At 47.5% G+C, this 19298-nt stretch overlaps 1 protein-coding gene and 1 pseudogene across 1 annotated transcript; both read right to left on the bottom strand.

Moving 5' to 3' along the window:
- Positions 1 to 308: 308 nt before the first annotated feature.
- On the bottom strand, positions 309 to 3884 carry LOC106990132 (ubiquitin carboxyl-terminal hydrolase 29-like; annotated as a pseudogene).
- Positions 309 to 18031, bottom strand: LOC105602023 (ubiquitin carboxyl-terminal hydrolase 29-like). The gene is given in 7 exon segments (XM_060399159.1): positions 309 to 2720; positions 2723 to 2807; positions 2809 to 3914; positions 4045 to 5066; positions 13446 to 13735; positions 14520 to 14612; positions 15056 to 18031. Coding segments are annotated over 3 exon segments (1368 nt in total). The 5' UTR covers positions 3247 to 3914; positions 4045 to 5066; positions 13446 to 13735; positions 14520 to 14612; positions 15056 to 18031; the 3' UTR covers positions 309 to 1875.
- Between the last annotated feature and the right edge of the window lie 1267 nt (positions 18032 to 19298).

Here is a 19298-nt window from a genome sequence, read left to right as displayed (position 1 = left end):
TCTTTCATACCCTTACTCCTATGGCCTGCTGACACTCAGTACTGAAAGACTGTTAAAGCCTTGGCTACTAAGTTATGTTATACATGTATGAATATTTATAGTCTTATTCATGTTAATAACTTCAGCAACATTTTAAGATGCTTTTGAATTTTCAAAATCAACCTCATATAATTTTTTAATATACTCAATTTCCCATGTATTCTTTCCCTGCAATTCCTGGAAGAATGTAAAAATACAGTTGATTGTATTGTAAAATAGCAAATTTTACCAGTAATCAGTCACAAAACTTTGTGAAGCCCAGTCAATGGTACATGTATTGGTTGGGGTTTTATTTTAACAGATTTACATTGGAAAGGTATGCATGCCTGTGAGGAACTTGAAAACACACAATTAAAATCCTTTACATAAAACAAAAAAAAAATCCTTTACATAAAACAAACAACTCATATATACACTAGTGAAATGTACGAAGATACCCTTCACAAGAAAGCAGCGGCTCTTATATTTTCTGGAACACAAGATCTCCGTCAATTACTGAGTCGCGCCCGGTTTCTGATTCAGTTGGTCTGAAACAGGTTCCAGGCCGGTTCATTTCTAACCAGCCTCCGGCTACTGCTGCCACAGTGGGACCAACATTTTGAAAACCACCCCATTAATGCGAAAAGTGATTTTCCAATCTTACAGGCTAGGACGACCCATCTCAGTTTGAGCTTCGGGGTCTGCTGCAGAGTTAGCATGGTTATTTCCCATAAGAAGAGTTTCTGTTTGAACTCCACTCTCAAGCTCCTTGTCTTCTCATCTCTGGGTAGAGCTCAGAACCTTCCTTCCACGGAGGAAGAGGGACTGGGTGCAGCAGGCAAGCAGATTTGTGCAAAAGTCATCTCTTTCTTTCCTTTTCCTTTCTTTCCTTTTTTTTAAAAAGGATTTCTTTTTGAAATCTTTGTTTATTTTTACTTTTTGCTCGCCCTGGGTCTTCGGCGCGGTGAGCAGGCTTTCTCTCGTTGCGGTAAGCAGGGGCTCCTCTCTGGCTGCAGTGAGCGGGCTTCTCCCTGCGGTGCCGTCTCTAGCTGCGGAGCGTGGCCACTGGATGCTGGAGCGTCAGCAGCTGCGGCTCCCAGGCTCTAGAACATGGGCTCAGTCGTTGTGGCCCACGGGCGTAGTCGCTTCGCAGCATGTGGGATCTTCCGGACTAGGAATCAAACTTGGGTCCCCTGCATTGGCAGGCAGATTCTTATCCACTGAGCCTCCAGGGGAGTCCCGAGCCACCTTTTTCTTACGCCTCTTGAGGGAGCTCCCCTATCTGCACCCTAAGTGAGAATTCCTTGCCTTTCTCAACAGCGCCTGAGAGATCTCACCGTGCACATTAAAGAAGACACACCCGCTGTGAAGCCCAGCCTCCTGCATCACGGGCTCGGATTTCTGATTCCAGTAGGCCGTGGTATGTGAACCTGCTTCCGAAAGTCCTAAACATCGCTGATGTGATGGCCTGAATCTGGGGGCTCCCGAGATGGCTGGCGACACAGAGGGGCCGGCAGGCATTTCCTTTTACCCTTAGGCTTCAGCTCCTGCGTCCCCCCGTCTAAAATTCCAGGCTTCGCATCAGGACCCAAAGCACCGAGGGAGTCCCCGAGGTCTTTCTGATGATCCTGGAAGTCCCTTCCCGCGCATTCCTGGGCACCCAGCTCCTGACGCCTGGAGGCGATTCCCTTCAGGGCAGTTCCTGGATGATTCTTTTCCTATTGCACTTAGGCAGTTTTTCAGCCACGCCTTGAGATCTTTCTGGAATCCTGTTTTCATGAGCCTGGTAAAAGGCCTCAGTGGACTCCATGACACCGCCCGCATCTGCTCTACGAATGCCTTGCCTTCTCAGATCTCTTAAGGCCTGATCTTCAGGCGCCTCCTGGAGCTGAGCCTCTCTGAGACTTGGTGTGGGCTGCTGGTAAGTTCACGTGCATCTTCACAGATCGTAAGATATGTGTGTTCTTGACCCATCCCTGAGTCAGCTGCTGGGAGCTCCTTTCCTGCCATTCCTGAAGCTGCTTTATTCCATTCGGGACCATTTTCCAGGTCTCTCTGCTGCTGTTCTTGGCTTGACCCTCCAACGATCTTCTGGAACATTGGTTCAGCATTCTTTGCCAAGGAATCACTGGATTCTGAGATCAACTTCTTTGAAGGTGACGATGGGGCGAGGATCTCAGAAAACACCTCTGGAGAGACTTCTAGCATTTTGGAGTCCCCGGGAGGTGTGTTAGGGGCAGTAGGAAAAGCTAACTTGGTGCTCTCACTGCAATGAGAAGATGAGTTTAAAAATTTAGGAATAGCAACTGGCTGGTTATCCTTCACTAGCAACCAAGCATCATTAAAGCTATAGCATTTCAGATGGACGATGAGCACCCTGGGAAGCTTACTGACTTTGTGCATTGCAACAGATATCTCGTGGGTGCATTCATGACAGCTATACTCAAGGTCTTCTGCCCTAAAGAAAAGATCAAAAGAATTCTGAATGGAGGACGGTTGTAGTTTCATTTCTTGGGGAAGGTTGATACAAGGTAGGTAATGACTTGGCTCTGTCTTGAGAACGACCTGTCCACAGGCTTTCCAGATGATGGAGCACTGCAATTCAAACTCAAAGTTAGCCACAATGGGACAAACAAAGGTCTGGCAGGCAGCGCCATCCACTTACATCTGCAGCGATGAATTTCCACCCCCGTTTTCCTCTCAGTCTTCAAAGTGGTGGTTAACTTTTCCATGTCTTCTTTCAGCTGCTCCGAACAGCACCCTAAAAACTCATACGCATCACACTGCGTGCACACTGCCGGAGGAAGTCTCTGCGACGGCTGAAATAGCATTTTTAATATTGACAAGTAGCTCTTTCTTGCCCTCCGGGTTACAAATATCTTTTAAAGCAAGTAGCTGGGTCAGGCACGTAATAAAAGCAACAAAGGGCATCATGAGTAAGTCGTCAGCAAATGAGGGAATCACAGACAGTGACTGTAAAACTGCATTCATGTAACAGGTGTTCCCTAGGTCGGGGAACCCTTGCCAGAATTCTGGGTGAGTGTCAAGGTCATCCCATCTTAGGTCGTCATGGCTATATATTTGTTCTGATGGAAACTCCGAACCTGTTTTGCAAGAGAGAGCCTGGATTAAAACAACGGTCTGAGCTAGACTGCCATTTTCAGTAGAGATGGTCTTCACACGTTGAATTTCTAAGTTTTTCTTGACCTTCTGAGTGCAACAGTTCATCCCTGTTACTTTCTGTGTACTCAAAGGAATTGGTCTTCAATTTCTGTTTACTTCAGGGTTACTTTCTCTCAGGGACCCTTCATTCATCTCTCGACCAGGTGATAGCATTTTTTCCCTCTTTGTTCCTTGATTTTCTAAGAGTCCTGTTCTGGCAAGAGTTGGTGACTTGAACAACGTCATCTTTGGAGGGGAGAGAGTTTCATTTGCTTTTTCTGTATTAGAGGGTGCACCACAGGGCTTGTCACGGACTTGGTGAGATGGAGTTTTGTCCGTTTCCTTCTGTGTGTTCCTCCCACCAAAAACACCCCAATCACGGTTGTGTTTCATGGGTGGCTGGGATTTGTTTTGACAGACTGCGTCCAGGAAGGCCTTCAACTGTTCAGCATCCCTGTGGGATAATTTGTCAATGAACAAGCAGCTATTGTTTTGCAGAGTTAAATGCAGACAGCCTTGTCTCTTTCCACAGCGTGTAAGGACCACACTTGTAATATTGTTGCTGAGCTGAAAAACCCGGATAAATCCTTCAGCGTTGAAGACGCCTGCCAGGCTAATTTCCTTCTCTCCTTCCACTGTTTCCACAAGAGCTTCTCTCTCTTGCTCCAAATGTGAACAAAGCCGTGTATCTTTAGAGGATTCATCCTCTTCTTTGCAAGGAAAATTTATGTGACCTGAAGAAAAACAGTACACACATACACTTTAAGCTAGAAGGCATCATCAGTAGTGGAAAACCCTATGTAATAATATTCACTCCGTGTTCTCCTTAGGCTTAGCTAAAAGACACTTTGGGGGACTACTTACATGCTAAAGCTATGCAGTTCTTCCCTGACGGCTCAGTGGTAGAGAACCTGCCTGCGATGCAGAAGCTGAAGGAGACGTGGGTTCGATCCCTGGGTCGGGAATATCCCCTGGAGGGCATGGCAACCCACTCCAGTATTCTTGCCTGGGAAATCCCAAGGACAGAGGCGCCACAACAAGTTGGACGTGACTGAGCGAGTTGGCATGGAAGCGTGGCAGTTCTCCAGAAGACACAGATTCAGAATACAGTTTTGGATTTTCCTGGTGGTGCAGCGGACAAGAAGGCGCTTATCGGATACAGGTTTGATTCCCCATCTTGGAAGGTCTCACGTGCTGTGGAGCAGTTGAGTCTGTGCTCTAGAAGCCACCACGATGAGAAGCCCATACACTGCAATGAAGACCCAGCGTGGGCGAAAATAAACAAGCAAAAAATTTTAAAAGAAAACAGAACATTAAAAAAAATATAAGCTCTGTCGGGGGGCTGTTAGGAGGGGCGGGTGATGAAGGATGGCTTAAAAGGTGGATAACTAATGTTACCCAGTCATGCTGCTGAAGTTAGGTAAGCCAAGGGGGATTTCTATATCTGCTTCTGAGTTTTCTTTCCTGTGGCATTTAATTTTACTTATCAAGTCATGATCATGCAGAATGAAGTCAACTAACCAATTAAACCTGAGTTTTATAGCCAGGGAGAAGAGGAGGCCTAGGATCGGGTCTCTAAACATGTCCTTAGAGCAGTTATTTGCAGATCTAGACAACTTACCATTTGTAAGAGGCAGTTCTGAACGTTTACTGGAACAAAAATCTAGCCTCTTCGTTCAATGACTTCACAGTCTTGTCCCTGACTTTTCTCTTTTACATGCCAACGTTTTCTTCTTACCTTAATGATCTCTTTGTTCCAAGCACCACGGATTATTGGGCAAATCGGCTTACCAGCATTCTCCCATCTGGGCTTTTTCCTATCCTTCATATGAAGTGGAGGAGAACCCTATGGTTCTTGCCTCCCATGTCCTCAGCCTGCCTTTAGGCTGTGGAAAGATTTTAGCCAAAGAATAAGTTTAATCAGAGAAGTGAGAAAATGCAGAAGCAAAGGAAAACAGTCAAAGGAGATCAAATAGTAATAGTTTAGTCAATAAGCAGAGTCAAAGACCTTTAGTTCCGTCTCAGGGGCTATAGATAATATTCTGAGCCATATCCTGTGAGCTGTCTTGTAGGTACTGAAACCCCACCAGACGATGACCAAACTGTGGCCACGACATAAGCTGCCACAGTTCTGAGAACTGGCCTCAAAGAGATGGGAGCAAACCACGGAACCGAAGATGAACTGTACCTAAAGCAATGGAGACAACACGGGTCAGACCACTGATGACCAATTTCAAGGCGACCGTCAGAGCTGACTGTGCTGTTTCTGCATGGTCTGACTGTTTCTGCTCTTTCTCCCTCTGTCTATAAATGCCCTTGGCCTCTGATTGTCAGTGGGGGTAGGGTTGGGGTGGGCAGAGGGAGTTCAGCGCCCCCACCAGTTGCCAGCATCTAAAATAAAGCAAACTTTCCTTTCCATCAACCTGGCCTCTCTAGTGGCCTTTGAGTTTTGAGCAGCCGGAACCTACTTTCAGTTACAGATACAGTGATATGATATTTAATCAGTTCAGTTCAGTTCAGTCGCTCAATCGTGTCCAACTCTTTGCGACCCCATGAACTGCAGCACACCAGGCCTCCCTGTTCATCACCAACTCCCGGAGTTCACCTAAACTCATGTCCATCGAGTCAGTGATGCCATCCAGCCATCTCATCCTCTGTTGTCCCCTTCTCCTCCTGCCCCTAATCCCTCCCAGCATCAGAATCTTTTCCAATGAGTCAACTCTTTGCATGAGGTGGCCAAAGTATTAGAGTTTCAGCTTTAGCATCAGTCCTTCCGGTGAATATCCAGGACTGATCTACTTTAGGGTGGACTGGTTGGACATCCTTACAGTCCAAGGGACTCTCAAGAGTCTTCTCCAACACCACAGTTCAAAAGCATCAGTTCTTTGGTGCTCAGCTTTCTTCACAGTCCAACTCTCACGTCCATACATGACCACTGGAAAAACCATAGCCTTGACTAGGCGGGCTTTTGTTGGCAAAGTAATGTCTCTGCTTTTGAGTATGCTATCTAGATTGGTCACAACTTTCCTTCCAAGGAGTAAGCGTCTTTTAATTTCATGGCTGCAGTCACCATCTGCAGTGATTTTGGAGCCCCCAAAATAAAGTCAGCCACTGTTTCCACTGTTTCCCCATCTATTTCCCATGAAGTACTACCTGAAATTTCACTGTGTCAAGGGCTGGTCAATCCTAAAACAATTATCATTACCCTGCAACTGGGGATAAATCAGCATTCATTGTAATAGGAGGGCCGGATGGCAGAAGGGTTGTTACAAGGAAAATTGGGACAATTTTATTAGGAAGAATGGCTTCCCTGATAGCTCAGTTGGTAAAGAATCCACGTACAATGCAGGAGACCCCGGTTCAGTTCCTGGGTGGGGAAGATCCCTTGGAGAAGGGGTAGGCTACCCACTCCAGTGTTCTTGGGGTTCCCTTGTGGCTCAGCTGGTACAGGATCCGCCTGCAACGTGGGAGACTTGGGTTCAATCCCTGGGTTGGGAAGATGCCCTGGAGAAGGGAAAGGCTACCCACTCCAGTATTCTGGCCTGGAGAATCCCATGGACTGTATGGTCCATGGGGTCGCAAAGAGTCGACGTGGCTCAGTGATAAACGCCACATTAGGAAGAATTGGTTGGGAGAAAAATAAACGCTGGGTATACAACCGCCCATGTCAAATATACACAGAGGAGGGGAATGGGGAAGGTGATGAGCTGGTGTACCAGATAATTAGCGAAATTCAGAGAGAGAGATAGAGGGACAAGAGGGAGAGAGCCATACATCTCAAAACAGAAACACAGAAGGCTTCCCTGGTGGTTCAGTGCTAAAGAATCCACCTGGCAATACAGGGGACCCCAGTTCAATTCCCGGTCGGGGAAGAGGCCGTGTACTGTGGTGCAGCGGCGTCCGCGTGTCACGACTACCGAGCCCGAGCTCTAGGGCCTGCATGTTGCAACTTCTGAGCCCACGTGCCCAGAGCTGGGCTCCGCACCAAGAGAAGCAGCTCAGTGAGAAGCCTCTGCACTGCAGTGGAGAGCAGCCCCGCTCGCTGCAACTAGAGAAGCCCAGGCAGTGACTAAGACCCCGCACAGGCCAAATAAATACATTAAAGTGTATATACAGAGGAAGGGAATGGAGTGAGATGGTCAACTCTCATAGCAGATAATTATCAAAATTCAGAGAGAGAGAGACAGACATGAAGAGACATACATCTCAAAACAGAGATAGAGAGCTTTCAGAAACTTAAAAAAAACCCTCCTAATTTCCCTTCTTTTCCCCACTCATTTGCTCATCTCTTTTCAGGCCGTCAGGAATGGCAACTCCCCTCTGATATTTCAATTTTAGAAAAGAAGCATCAGAACCCCAATGAAACCAACATAAAAATTGCCCTTTGCCCAGCCACAGTTCATCCCCAAAAGACATGAGTCAGTCTGGAGAGCTGTCCTCGGTCACATCCGGGCAATGATTACTTATGAGGAAAAGATAACACGTTTTAAACTCATCTCTGTCCACAATCCTATAAATTAATCCACTCTCAAAAGCATTCCAAGCGCACCGCTCCCTAATCACCCGGATTATGTTAGTACTTCCACAAGCCTAACACTGACTAGCTGACTTGGAACTCTTTGCCACAACCAAGCCTAACAACTCATCTTGTTTCAGAAACCCTGTGCTTCATGCCTCTAGTCTAACTTAAAGGGTTGTTCTGACGTCTCACAGCCTAGAACTCTTAAGTGTCTGGGTTTTTGTTTGTTTGCTATGATGAGAAGGTTAGATAGCATCACCAATTCAATAGTTATGAGTTTGAGCAAACTCTGGGAGACAGAGGAGGACAGGAGCCTGGCGTGCTGTAGTCCATGGGGCCATGAAGAGTCGGACACGACTTAGCTATAGCAAAACAGCAGCATAGACTATATTAAACTACCAGGGCGCCTCATCTGGGGAGATCTGGGGTTCTGTTCCTGCAGGAAGCAGAATTCTGTGACTGGTATTCAGGTTTCTTGCAGATCAGTCTATTTGGTTCAAATTCCTCAATACAGTTTAATTTTGCAAGTGAGCATGCAATATTCAGCTTTATCGATATTTAACCAGTAGGGGACTTCCCTGGTGAACCTGGTAATTAAGAATCCTCCTGGCGATGCAGGGGACACGGGATAGATCCCTGATCCAGGAAGTTCCCACAAGTCGCAGAGCAGCTAAGCCCACACACCGCAACTACTGAGTCTGTGCTCTGGGGCCCGCGCTCCACGCCGGAGAAGCCCCCACGGTGAGCGGCCTTTGGACCACGATTAGAGAGCAGCCTCCATGCACCACAGGAGAGGGAGAAACGCCTGCACAGCAAGGAAGACCCAGCACAGCCCAAAAATGGAAAAAATGACCGGTAGGGAGACTGAGCTCCCAAAACATTAGATTAAGGGGCTTTTCTGAGTCACCCAACTAAGGCAACAGGGATGCATCATTGGAAATGACCGCAGGCAGTGAGTGACCCCCTTCCTTCACGGTCCGCCACTAACAGTGCTGAGCCCAGCACGCCGCAGGGGAAAGGAAAGATCTTCCATCATGATAATGAACGCGTCTTCAATTCCCTGAGCGGTCCTAACACAAGGCCTGGAGGGTGAAGAGAGGGCACGGGCGGGTGCCCCTGCCGCCCTCCCGCCACATTCCATGCCCTTGGTCACTTTGCTGGCAGGCCATGACTTCAGTGCCCCCTTCAGAGGAACCTGCCTTCACTGGACCTTAAAGTCCCCGAAAGGAGGAGTCATCGGGATTCGAGTTCACCAGTTGTTCCCCGAGGAGACATCAAGGGGCAGGCAGCTGTCATCATTCCAGCTTTGGATGAGCACTCCCTTCTGAAAATGCCAATATCCAAGGTCACAGAGAATGGAAAAAGCCCTCCCGAATCAACACGTTGAATCAGGCTTTCTTCATCTCCAACTCCGCTTCCCTCCTGGCTCAGTGGCAGAGTCTGCCTGCCAGTTCAGGAGACGCAGGAGATGTGGGTTCAATCCCTGGGTCGGGAAGGTTCTCTTGGAGAAGGAAATGGCAATCCTCCCCAGTATTCTTGCCTGGAGAATTCTGTGAACAGAGGAGCCTGGTGGGCTACAGTCCACGGGGCCGCAAAGAGTTGGACACGACTGAGCAACTTCACTTTCACCAATTTACATCACCCTGACAGTATCTGAGTATGTCTCTAGGCCTCCTTCATAGCTCAGTTGGAAAATAACCCGCCTGCAATGCAGGAGACTCCTGTTCGATTCTTGGGTTGGGAAGATCCCCTGGAGAAGGGATGGGCTACCCACTCCAGTATTCTTGGGCTTCCCTTGTGGCTCAGCTGGTAAAGAATCTGCCTGCAATGTGGGAGACCTGGGTTGGGAAGATCCTGGATTGGGAGAAGGGAAAGGCTACCTACTCCCGTATTCTGGCCTGGAGAAGGTCCATGGGGTTGCAAAGAGTCGGACACAACTGAGCAACTTTCACTTTTTCCATCACTGATGTATTACAATCATTTAATTTTTGTCAGTAGCTTAGCAGAAATGTATCTTCTTTGTAGTACAAAGTGTTTGTACATCTTTATCTATTTTTTGATTATGTATGTTTTCTCTTTGGCTGCTTACTAATGCTTTTGCTTATGTATCTCTTAAGTTAAAGGTGAGTTAACTTTTCCCCCATTAATTTATAAAAATCCTTTACAAATGAAGGCTATCAGTTATTCTTACCGACACAATGCAGTTTTCACCATTTGTGATTTAAGCTTACAATTTATAGACAGTTGATAGAGTTTTCATTGATACTGTGAAGTAGTTTTACAAGATATTTTAAACTTGCTTCTGTCAGTTTACAAGAAAGGTACTGATATACAAGATATATTTTTGAGTGAAAAACAAAATAAGACATGCAAAGTCTACTTTCCATAAATTTCACACATACATATATATATATATATATATATTTTTAAATTTTTATTTTTACTTTATTTTACTTTACAATACTGTACTGGTAGAAAATAAGATGTAAGAATAGATGTCAATCTAATGCTAATGCCAACAATCACCGAATAGTGTGGTTGACATTTTTCTTCCGGCTTTAATGTAGTTCCACCTTTTTCTCTAATTTGCATTCTTTGCGGAAACTCTGCAATGATTTTCACTTTTAGATTGCGGCAGGTTCAGGCTTTGAGTTTTTATTTTAAAATAATCGTATCTGTCACCCTGTGAAAAAGTGGCTTTACACACCCTCTCCCAGCGCCTCTCACACACACAGACACACCACACGCGCCCTTCCTGAGGCCCTTTCTGTGCTTCTTGTCTGCTCCCTTCTGCCTGTCTGCGTGCTCTGTTAAAGAGGCCGTCTTGCTCACAACAGTAGACAGTCAATAAGGATTCGATGAACCGGTGAATGCGGTCATGCTCACACACACACACAGATGCACACTCCAGGTTTTAATACAGTTTGTGCATTTACACACACATGCACACACAGATAGAGCTCCTAGTTCTTCAGTGTAACTCGTATAATAAGTGTGAATACGTCCCCAAAGCCCATTTTACAGATCCTGTGTTCCAAGGTGTACTATTTCTGACCAATTTAATTAAATGTTTTTATATATCAATTTCCCACAATCACCAGCCCATTATATGCTATCATAAGTAACACGATTTTTAAAAAATAATTAATTTTTTCTAAAACCAAAAATTATTTTAAGTGAGAACAGTTGCATTGTTTTACCGGTTTGCAGTCTATTTGTTGTCTGAGTTAACAGAAGACGGCTGAAACCTCCTACCTGCTTTTGCCCTCAATCTGCTGTGATATCACTTACTACGTAGCTGCTGGAAAATGCCATTGGACAATTATGAGAGAATGAGTGTTGAAAAGGCATAAAATATCATAGTGACACTATTTAAATAATTTTGGCCTTACAGATGTGAATTCTGTCAGAGAAGGTAGTGGAGAGCAACTCTGGTTTAAATGCTTATTCTCTATTTTTTTTAATGCTTATTCTGACTAGAGATTTTTAAGTTGTATATGATAAATGGTATTTATAAAAATTAAACTTAAGGGACTTCCCTGGTGGTCCCTTCCCAGCTGCCAATGCAGGGGGTGCAAGTTCAATCCCTGGTCAGGGACAAAGATCCCAAATGCCCTAACCCTATAAAAATTAAAAAAAAATACAATTAAGATGAATAGACATGTATATAAAAACATTGCATATAACTCCATCACCTTTATAGTTTTAAAGTATAGCTGTACATCCTCCAAGTAAGTTTCCTATGAACTCTGACTTTCACCCAACCTGTCTTCACAAGAAACTTTCATTCGTCCACTGGACAACAGCTGTTGGGTGCTCGCCACATACCAGGCACTGTTCCAGGTGCCGAAGATGCCTCAGTGAAGAGACAGCAAATGCTTCTCCCTCAGCGAAAGTCGCTCAGTCATGTCTGACTCTGTGACCCCATGGACTCTGGTCCATGGAATTCTCCAGGCCAGAATACTGGCCTGCGTACCCTTTCCCTTCTCCAGGGGATCTTCCCAACCCAGAGACTGAACCCAGGTCTCCACATTTCGGGAGGATTCTTTATCAGCTGAGCCACAGGGAAGCCCAAGAATGCTGGAGTGGGTAGACCATCCTTTCTCCAGAGGATCTTCCTGACCCAAGAAGCGAACCGGGGAGGTCACATTTTGTGGAAGAGGCGCATCACAGCCTAGTAATCAGGAAACTAAGCATTTCTCACAATTTCACATTCAGTAAGAAGTGTGTACAAGCTTTCGAAGGGCACTAGAGAAGATTCCTGAGTCCCTTGAACAGCAAGGAGATCAAACCAGTCCATCCTAAAGAAAATCAGCTCTGAATATTCACTGGAAGGGCTGATGCTGACGCTGAAGCTCCAATATTCTGGCCACCTGATGCCAAGAGCTGAGTCACTGGCTGACTCCCTGATGCTGGGAAAGACTGAAGGCAAGAAGAGAAGGGGACGACAGAGGATGAGAGGGTTGGATGGCATCACTGATTTGATGGGCATGAGTTTGGGCAATCTCTGGGAGTTAGTGATGGACAGGAAGCCTGGAGTGTCATAGTCCATAGGGTTGCAAAGAGTCCTGACTTAGCAACTGAACAACAGCAGAAACTCACACGACGCCGTAAAGCAGCCATACACCAATAAAACTGATTTTAAAAGAGTTATTCTCCTTAGATACCTCCTTTTCTTCTCCTTCCCTTCATCATCATATCTTGCAAATTCATTAGTTCCTTTTCCCTCCTCAACCACTGACTTCAGTCTCATAGCTCCCTGCATCTACCAAAAAGTCCATTTGAAAGTCACGGTTTTCTTTCTCCTGGCTAAGTTCTTCTTGACTTTATCAAACCCAGGGCTCACTTTTTATAACAGGTATTTTACTTTATACGTCCCCATGAACGATACTGAGATGAGACTCCTAGCTAATGCTGCCTTTCTGGGGACTCCCCCTCAGGTCTGGTGGTGAGGACTTGGCACTTTCCCTGCTGGGGCCCAAGCGCAATTCCTGGTCAGGAAACTAGTGTCATGGCCAAAAAACCCCCCAAAACCAACCCCTCCCAACCCTGCCTTTCTAGAGGCATCATATTAAAACATCAACATAATGTTTTAACAATAATATGATGGAAAAACAAAAGGAAAGTCATTTATAATAAAAAATAATAACATGTATTTCTAAGTGTTCTGGCATGATTTTGCTTGAAGTCAAACACAAGCTCCAATACTTTGGCCACCTGATACAAAGAGCCAATTCATTGGGAAAGACCCTGATGCCGGGAAGGATTGAGGGCAGGAGGAAAAGGGGACGACAGAGGATGAGCTGGTTGGACGGCATCACCGATTCAGTGGACGTGAATCTGAACAAACTAGGGAGACAGTGGAGAACAGAAGCCTGCCGTGCTGCAGCGCATGGGGTCGCAAAGGGTGGGACAGGACTTGGCGACTGAGCAACAACAAAACACAAGCAGTCAGATTATCTGCGCACCGGCTGAGTCGCCTTCACACAACCACCGACTCGGTGTATACTGACAGCTCAGATGGCCGGAAGGGCATTGCTCGGGGCACTGTGATTTTTGAAATGATGTTCCCCACCTGGCAAAATCTCAACTAAAACAATATTCCCTTCCGTTCTGGCCGTCACATTGCTTAGGAGTTTCAGCGTGAATTAAAACAGGCAACAAGGAAGAGTGGCTAGTGTTCGTATGCAAAACTGATGCTCAGGCTCAGTTAGTTATCAGCAAGACTTTCACCCGTCACGTTTACCTGCATGAATGTCCAGCAGAACTTCCAGAGTTGAAGCGCTCTTCCTTTTCTCTCCACCCGCACCTTTATCCCATCACTCCGCTCTCTCCACAGCTTCTTTTTCCTCTCGTTTCCCTGTCTGGGTCGCGCTTTGCACTTTGTGGGACCTTAGTCCCTCAACCTTGTGCTGGGGGTCAGAGTCTTGACCACTGAACCGCTGGAGAATTCCCGCCTCTCCCTTTCGTAGTTCTTTTGAGGACTCTGTTTATACTCACTGCCAAGTCTTCCATTGGAGTATTTAGGGTTCTTTTCTGGGAAAAAAGAGAGAGAGGTCTTTAAGAAGTAATGACAAAAATCAATAGTCACATGAATCGAGAGCAAGATAGTTACTCAGAGACTGTTGCCCGCCAGGCTTCCCGGTCCAGGGGATTCTCCAGGCAGGAATACTGGAGTGGTTGTCCTTCCCTTCTCCAGGGGATCTATCCTGACCCAGGGATCAGACCTTGGTCTCCCGCATTGCAGGCAGATTCTCTACCGTCTGAGGCAGCAGGGAAGAGTTGGGAGAGTAGCAGGAGACATACACGTTATCATGTGAGGGGCGGACACGAGCGGGAAGTCGTTGCGCAGCGCGGGGAGCTCACCCTGGTGCTCCCTGAGGACCGAGAGGGGCGGGATAAGAGCAAGGGGGCGTGCGTGCAGGTAAGTGATTCCCCTCGCGGTACCGCAGAGACTAACAACACTGTAAAGCAGTTATCCTCCAGTTAAAAATAAATGCTGTGGGCTCAGCTGCCATTGCCCACTCCTCCCAAAGGCTGAAACTCCAGGGGCCAGAGCGCCTGTGTTTGGAGCTGAGGCCTTGATGGAGGGAATTAAGCCTAAAGGAGATGACAAGGCTGGGGCTCTGATAGGATTAGTGTCCTGATTAGAGACTCCTCCTCTCCACTTTTCCCGCCCTCCGTTTTCCTCTCTCTTGCTATCATCTTGTATTTGTCGCAGCTGCTGCAGTTTTCTGTTGAAATTGATGTACTTTTTAAAATTTGTTTTTAAGGCAACTAGGCATGGTCATAGCAAGTAAGTCAGAAAGAGATCACTTACATGTGGAATCTGAAATATGACACAAAGGAGCCTTTCTGCCAAGCGGAGTCACGGACATAGAAAGCAGACTTGCGGTTGCGAAGGGGGAAGGGGCTGCGGGAGAAATGAGAGCGAATTTGGGGTTAGCAGGTGTAAGCTTTTACATCTAGAATGGAGTAACAAGACCCTGCTGTAAAGCACAGATTTTGTTCAAAATCCTGTGATAAACCATAGTGGAAAATAATGTTTTTAAAAAATAAAAAAAAAGAATGTATAAAAAAAAAGAAAAAAAAAAAAAAGAAAAAAAATAAAAAAGAATGTATATATCTGTTTATCTCAATTACTTTGCTATACAGCAGAAATTAACACAACGTTGTAATAAATCAACTATAATTAAAATAAAATAAGAAAATGAATAAAGTGTGCCTATTTCAAGAAAAACTGTTAAGAGTCGGATAATACGGAAAGCTGTGTTGGTGACGCTGAAGTGTCTCACTTGTGGGGCTTCTCAATTTAACCAGCTAACAACAGACACCTGTAAGGAGAGAGGAACGTACTTGTTTCAGACGGACAGAAAGGCTTTATCTCTTATCCTCTGGCTCCACCTCGTGGTAAAATAGAGAGTAGCAGTCTCGCTGGAGATGCCGCAAAAGGCTTTATTTCTTGTCTTCGGGCACCATCTAGTGGTAATATATAGCAACTGCCACCGAAATTCGCGGACATAATCACACGTACAAAGACAAAATAAAATAATAAAATAAAACAAATAATCCAAGGATCCATTTGTGTGCTCAGAAATACAGTCCGTTTTCTCTCAGAAACTGCACGTCTATTCAAGGCTCGGCAATACGCAGACGTCCCATTCGTTTTTCCCCCCAATCGTCCCACTCTTGACTAGCTACATGTTTTCATGATTTAAATACTTGGGTGGACAATGAAGCTTCCCTGGTGGCTCGGCTGGTAAAGAATCCGCCTGCGATGCAAGGGACTCCTGGTTCGATTCCTGGGTCAGGAAGTTCCCCTGGAGACGGGCTAGGCTACCCACCCCAGTATTCTTGAGCTTCCCTGGTGGCTTGGATGGTTAAAATATATATATATACATTGCAGGCGATATATATATATATATATCGCCTGCAATGTGGGAGACCTGGGTTCGATCCCTGGGCTTGGGAAGCTCCTTTGGAGGCATGCATGGCAATCCATTCCAGTATTCTTGTCTGGAAAATCTCACGGACAGAGGAGGCGTGGGGTCAGAAAGAGTGGCACAGGACGGGGTGACTAAGCACGGTCACTGGACAATCAATGAAAGGGAATTTGGATGGTTTCGAGCACGAACTTCTCAAGGTAACGCTCCTAGACCTCCGAAACCAAGATCTGCTTCGGGGGCTCAGCCCTGTTTACAGCGGGCTCTGCTGAGAGCACTGTTCCTCAACCAGGGGCGGTCTGCCTCCTGGCGGACACTTGGGGGATGTCTGGAGACGTTTCGGGTTTTCACAAGGGGCAGGAGATGGGGGGTGGGGGAGGCCAGGCCCCAGTTCTCCCGGGACTAAGAATGAGTCCCAGATTAGCATTAGACGCCAAAGGCCAGTAGTGCCAGGGTGAGAAGCAGCACCCAGGTACAGCGTTTCCTCCACGCGCCACCCGCCGCCTCAGCCTCCTCTCTGCCAACATCACACATCCGCCTGAGAGCCCTCGTGCTGACCCTGATGGGCAAGGAAGCCATTGCAAACGCCTGGCGCCTGGTCGAGCATTAACCCGCCCTCGTGGGCCCTGGCTAGCTGCTCGAGCCCCAGCTGCCCTGTGCTTTGCAGCCGCTCAGGAGTCCTGCCTGCGGGCATTTTCCTTTTCCACCTTTGCTTAATGGTAGGCATGTCTCAGATTTATAATTTAAGAGAACCAGGGTCACACCGCAACCGCAGCTGAGGCAACACAGGTAAATGATGGGGAGGAAGCCAAGACGAAGACAGGAGAAACGTTCACATACTGAGGGGTGGGGGAGCCGTTCTGGCTTATCCGGGATTCCATTTACCACCAGCCGGTGCGCAAAACGTTAGCTACGAACCACTGCCAGCTGCAACCTCACGGGCTCAAGGTCTCCCCTCGTAACTAAGCAACCATTTCAGACCCCAGCCAATCCTCGCTCTTCAAGCACATGTTCTGAACAGATTCAATGATAATTCTGGACAAACAATTTGTTACCTGTGGTTTTTGCCTTTATGACACTCTTCCATTTTGTAATCCAGCGGAAATAAAACTCTTTTCTATTCCTACCATAGATTTTTTTTTTTTTTTTTTTGGTCCACAGCATGCGGGCATGTGGGATCTTAGTTCCCTAATTAGGGATTGAACCCGTGTGCCTCTACAGTGGAAGCTTAGAGTCTTACCACTGGACCAGCAGGAAAGTGGTTTTTTTTTTTCTTTTTTTTTTATAGATTGTTTACTGATGGTTTCCACTGACAATGGTAACATCTACACCTGTGCACACTCAGCATCCACCCTTACATTGACTCTGCATTGGGTGTTCATGGAGGGCTTCTTGGAGGAGGTGACATTTGAACTGTGGCTTGAGTGATGAAAGGGAGTTAGGGTACGCCCCCCTCCCCCAGCAGGGACTGGAGAAGATGCCTGTTTCCCTTACCTGTCGAATGCCAATAATGGTGGTATCTACCTGCTAGAAATCAAAAATGGGCAAGATAATTTACAATTGCGATAAATATCCTGACTTGTGGTCCCCAAGCTTTTGGCGCCAGGGACCGGTTTTGCGGAAGACGATTTTTCCATGGATGGGGAGGTGGGGAGATGGCTTCAGGATGACTCAAGCCCACTGCATCTATTGTGCGCTTTATCTCCAATCCAAATGCTGCCACTGATCTGACAGGAGGTACCGATCTGAGGCCGGGAGGTTGGAGACTCCTGGGACAGACAAGTTGGTGAGGGAAAGTGCACGCCTAGCAAGGCTACTCTGCATGGGGCGTTCAAGGAGGGCTTCTCGGAGGAGGTGACTTTTGAGCTGCAGCTTGAATGATGAAAGGGAGCAAGGGGAATTCCCTGGCAGTTCAGTGGTTAAGACTCGAGCTTCCCCAGCAGGGGGCACGGGTTTGATCCCCGGTCTGGAAACTAAGATCTCACATGCCAGGTGGCATGGCCAATTAAAAAGGGAAATGAAGAAAAAGGGGGAGGTGGGGGAGTCAGGTTTGTGAGAACCTGCGGCAAGAATCTGCGTCATGAAAGAGCGACCCCAGCCGTCGCGAAGGGAGCAAATCCTGATGGGTCTCGCTCTCCCTGGGAGGCCCCGATCTCCTCGCTAATGGTTGCGCTGGGGGGCAACCCAGATCTGGCCGACGCGCCGGGAGGCTGTGTCTGCCGGGACGTTTTGCGAGCGATCCTTACCCCTGAGACGGCTTCCTTCACCTTCGGGGTTCCTGCAGCGGGGAGCGTTCCGAGCCCGCAGCTGCCGCCGCGCCGCCGGCCCGAGCCCGGGGTCTCAGGTCCCCGGGCGCCCGCGGTTCCCGGAAAGGCCCGCGCTGGCCTCTGGCCTCTGGCCTCTGACCTCGGCTGCCTCCCGGGCGAGAAGCCGGGCGGAGAGGGAGGGGGAGACAGACGGCGGGGAGGCCGCGGAACGCGAAGGGGAAAGCTCTGCCCTCTCGTTGGTTCTGGTCCTGTTTCCCCTCAAAACTGGGGGAGTGTGGACAGAAGCGGATGAATTAGGGCAAGAGGGGATCATTCGAAGAAAAGGAGAGGGCAGAGCAGGGCAGGTGACAAGGAGGCGCTATGAAGTATTGAGTGCCCTCCCCACCGCACACACACACACACTCACATACACACTCAGTCACATACACACACACGCACGCACACACACACACTCACACTCACACACACACTCAGTCACACACACGCACGCACTCTCACACACACTCACACACGCATACACACACTGACACACACATACACACACTGACACACACGCATACACACACTGTCACACACTCACTCACACTCACATACACACTCAGTCACACACACGCACGCACTCTCACACACACACGCATACACACACTGACACGCATACACACACTGTCACACACTCACTCACACTCATACACACTCAGTCACACACGCACACACTCACACACACGCATACACACACTGTCACACACACATACACACTCACAGTCACACACACACGCATACACACACGCACGCACACACACATTCTCACACATTGTCACACACACGCATATACACACACACTGACACACACTGTCACAGTGTCACACACATTCACACAGACACACTGTCACACAGTCACACACACATTCTCACAGTCACATACACTCACACGCATACACACACACGGTCACACATACACGCATAAATTCTCACACACTCACACACACATACACACTCACAGTCACACACACGCGCATACACACCCACACAGTCACACATACATGCATACACTCTCACACAGTCTCACAGTCACACACACACACACTCACACCCTGCACACGCGTTGAGGCATCTCGCCCCATTTGTGTCTCCTATAACATGAGCGCGCGTCTATCACAGCGCAGGGTTCACTTGTGCACGTGCGGGCCCACCGCCAGCAATCCCACTGGAGAAACGCAAGGGCCCTTCCGCAGCCCAGCCCCTCAGGAATGCAGGGCCTCGGGCGCTTGCATGCACTTACCCGTTTACTCCATATTTACCTTAAAAGTCGGTGTCCAGTTGCTTTTATCTGAGTGATTTCATGTGCCTCCGCTGCGAATGAAGGCTGAAGACCGGCTCTCTCAGCGAATG

This window comes from Ovis aries, chromosome 14 (assembly GCF_016772045.2).
Source record: "Ovis aries strain OAR_USU_Benz2616 breed Rambouillet chromosome 14, ARS-UI_Ramb_v3.0, whole genome shotgun sequence".
NCBI lineage: Eukaryota > Metazoa > Chordata > Mammalia > Artiodactyla > Bovidae > Ovis > Ovis aries.
Note: the sequence above shows the minus strand (reverse complement) of the source record. Positions and strands in the feature narration are given on the sequence as shown.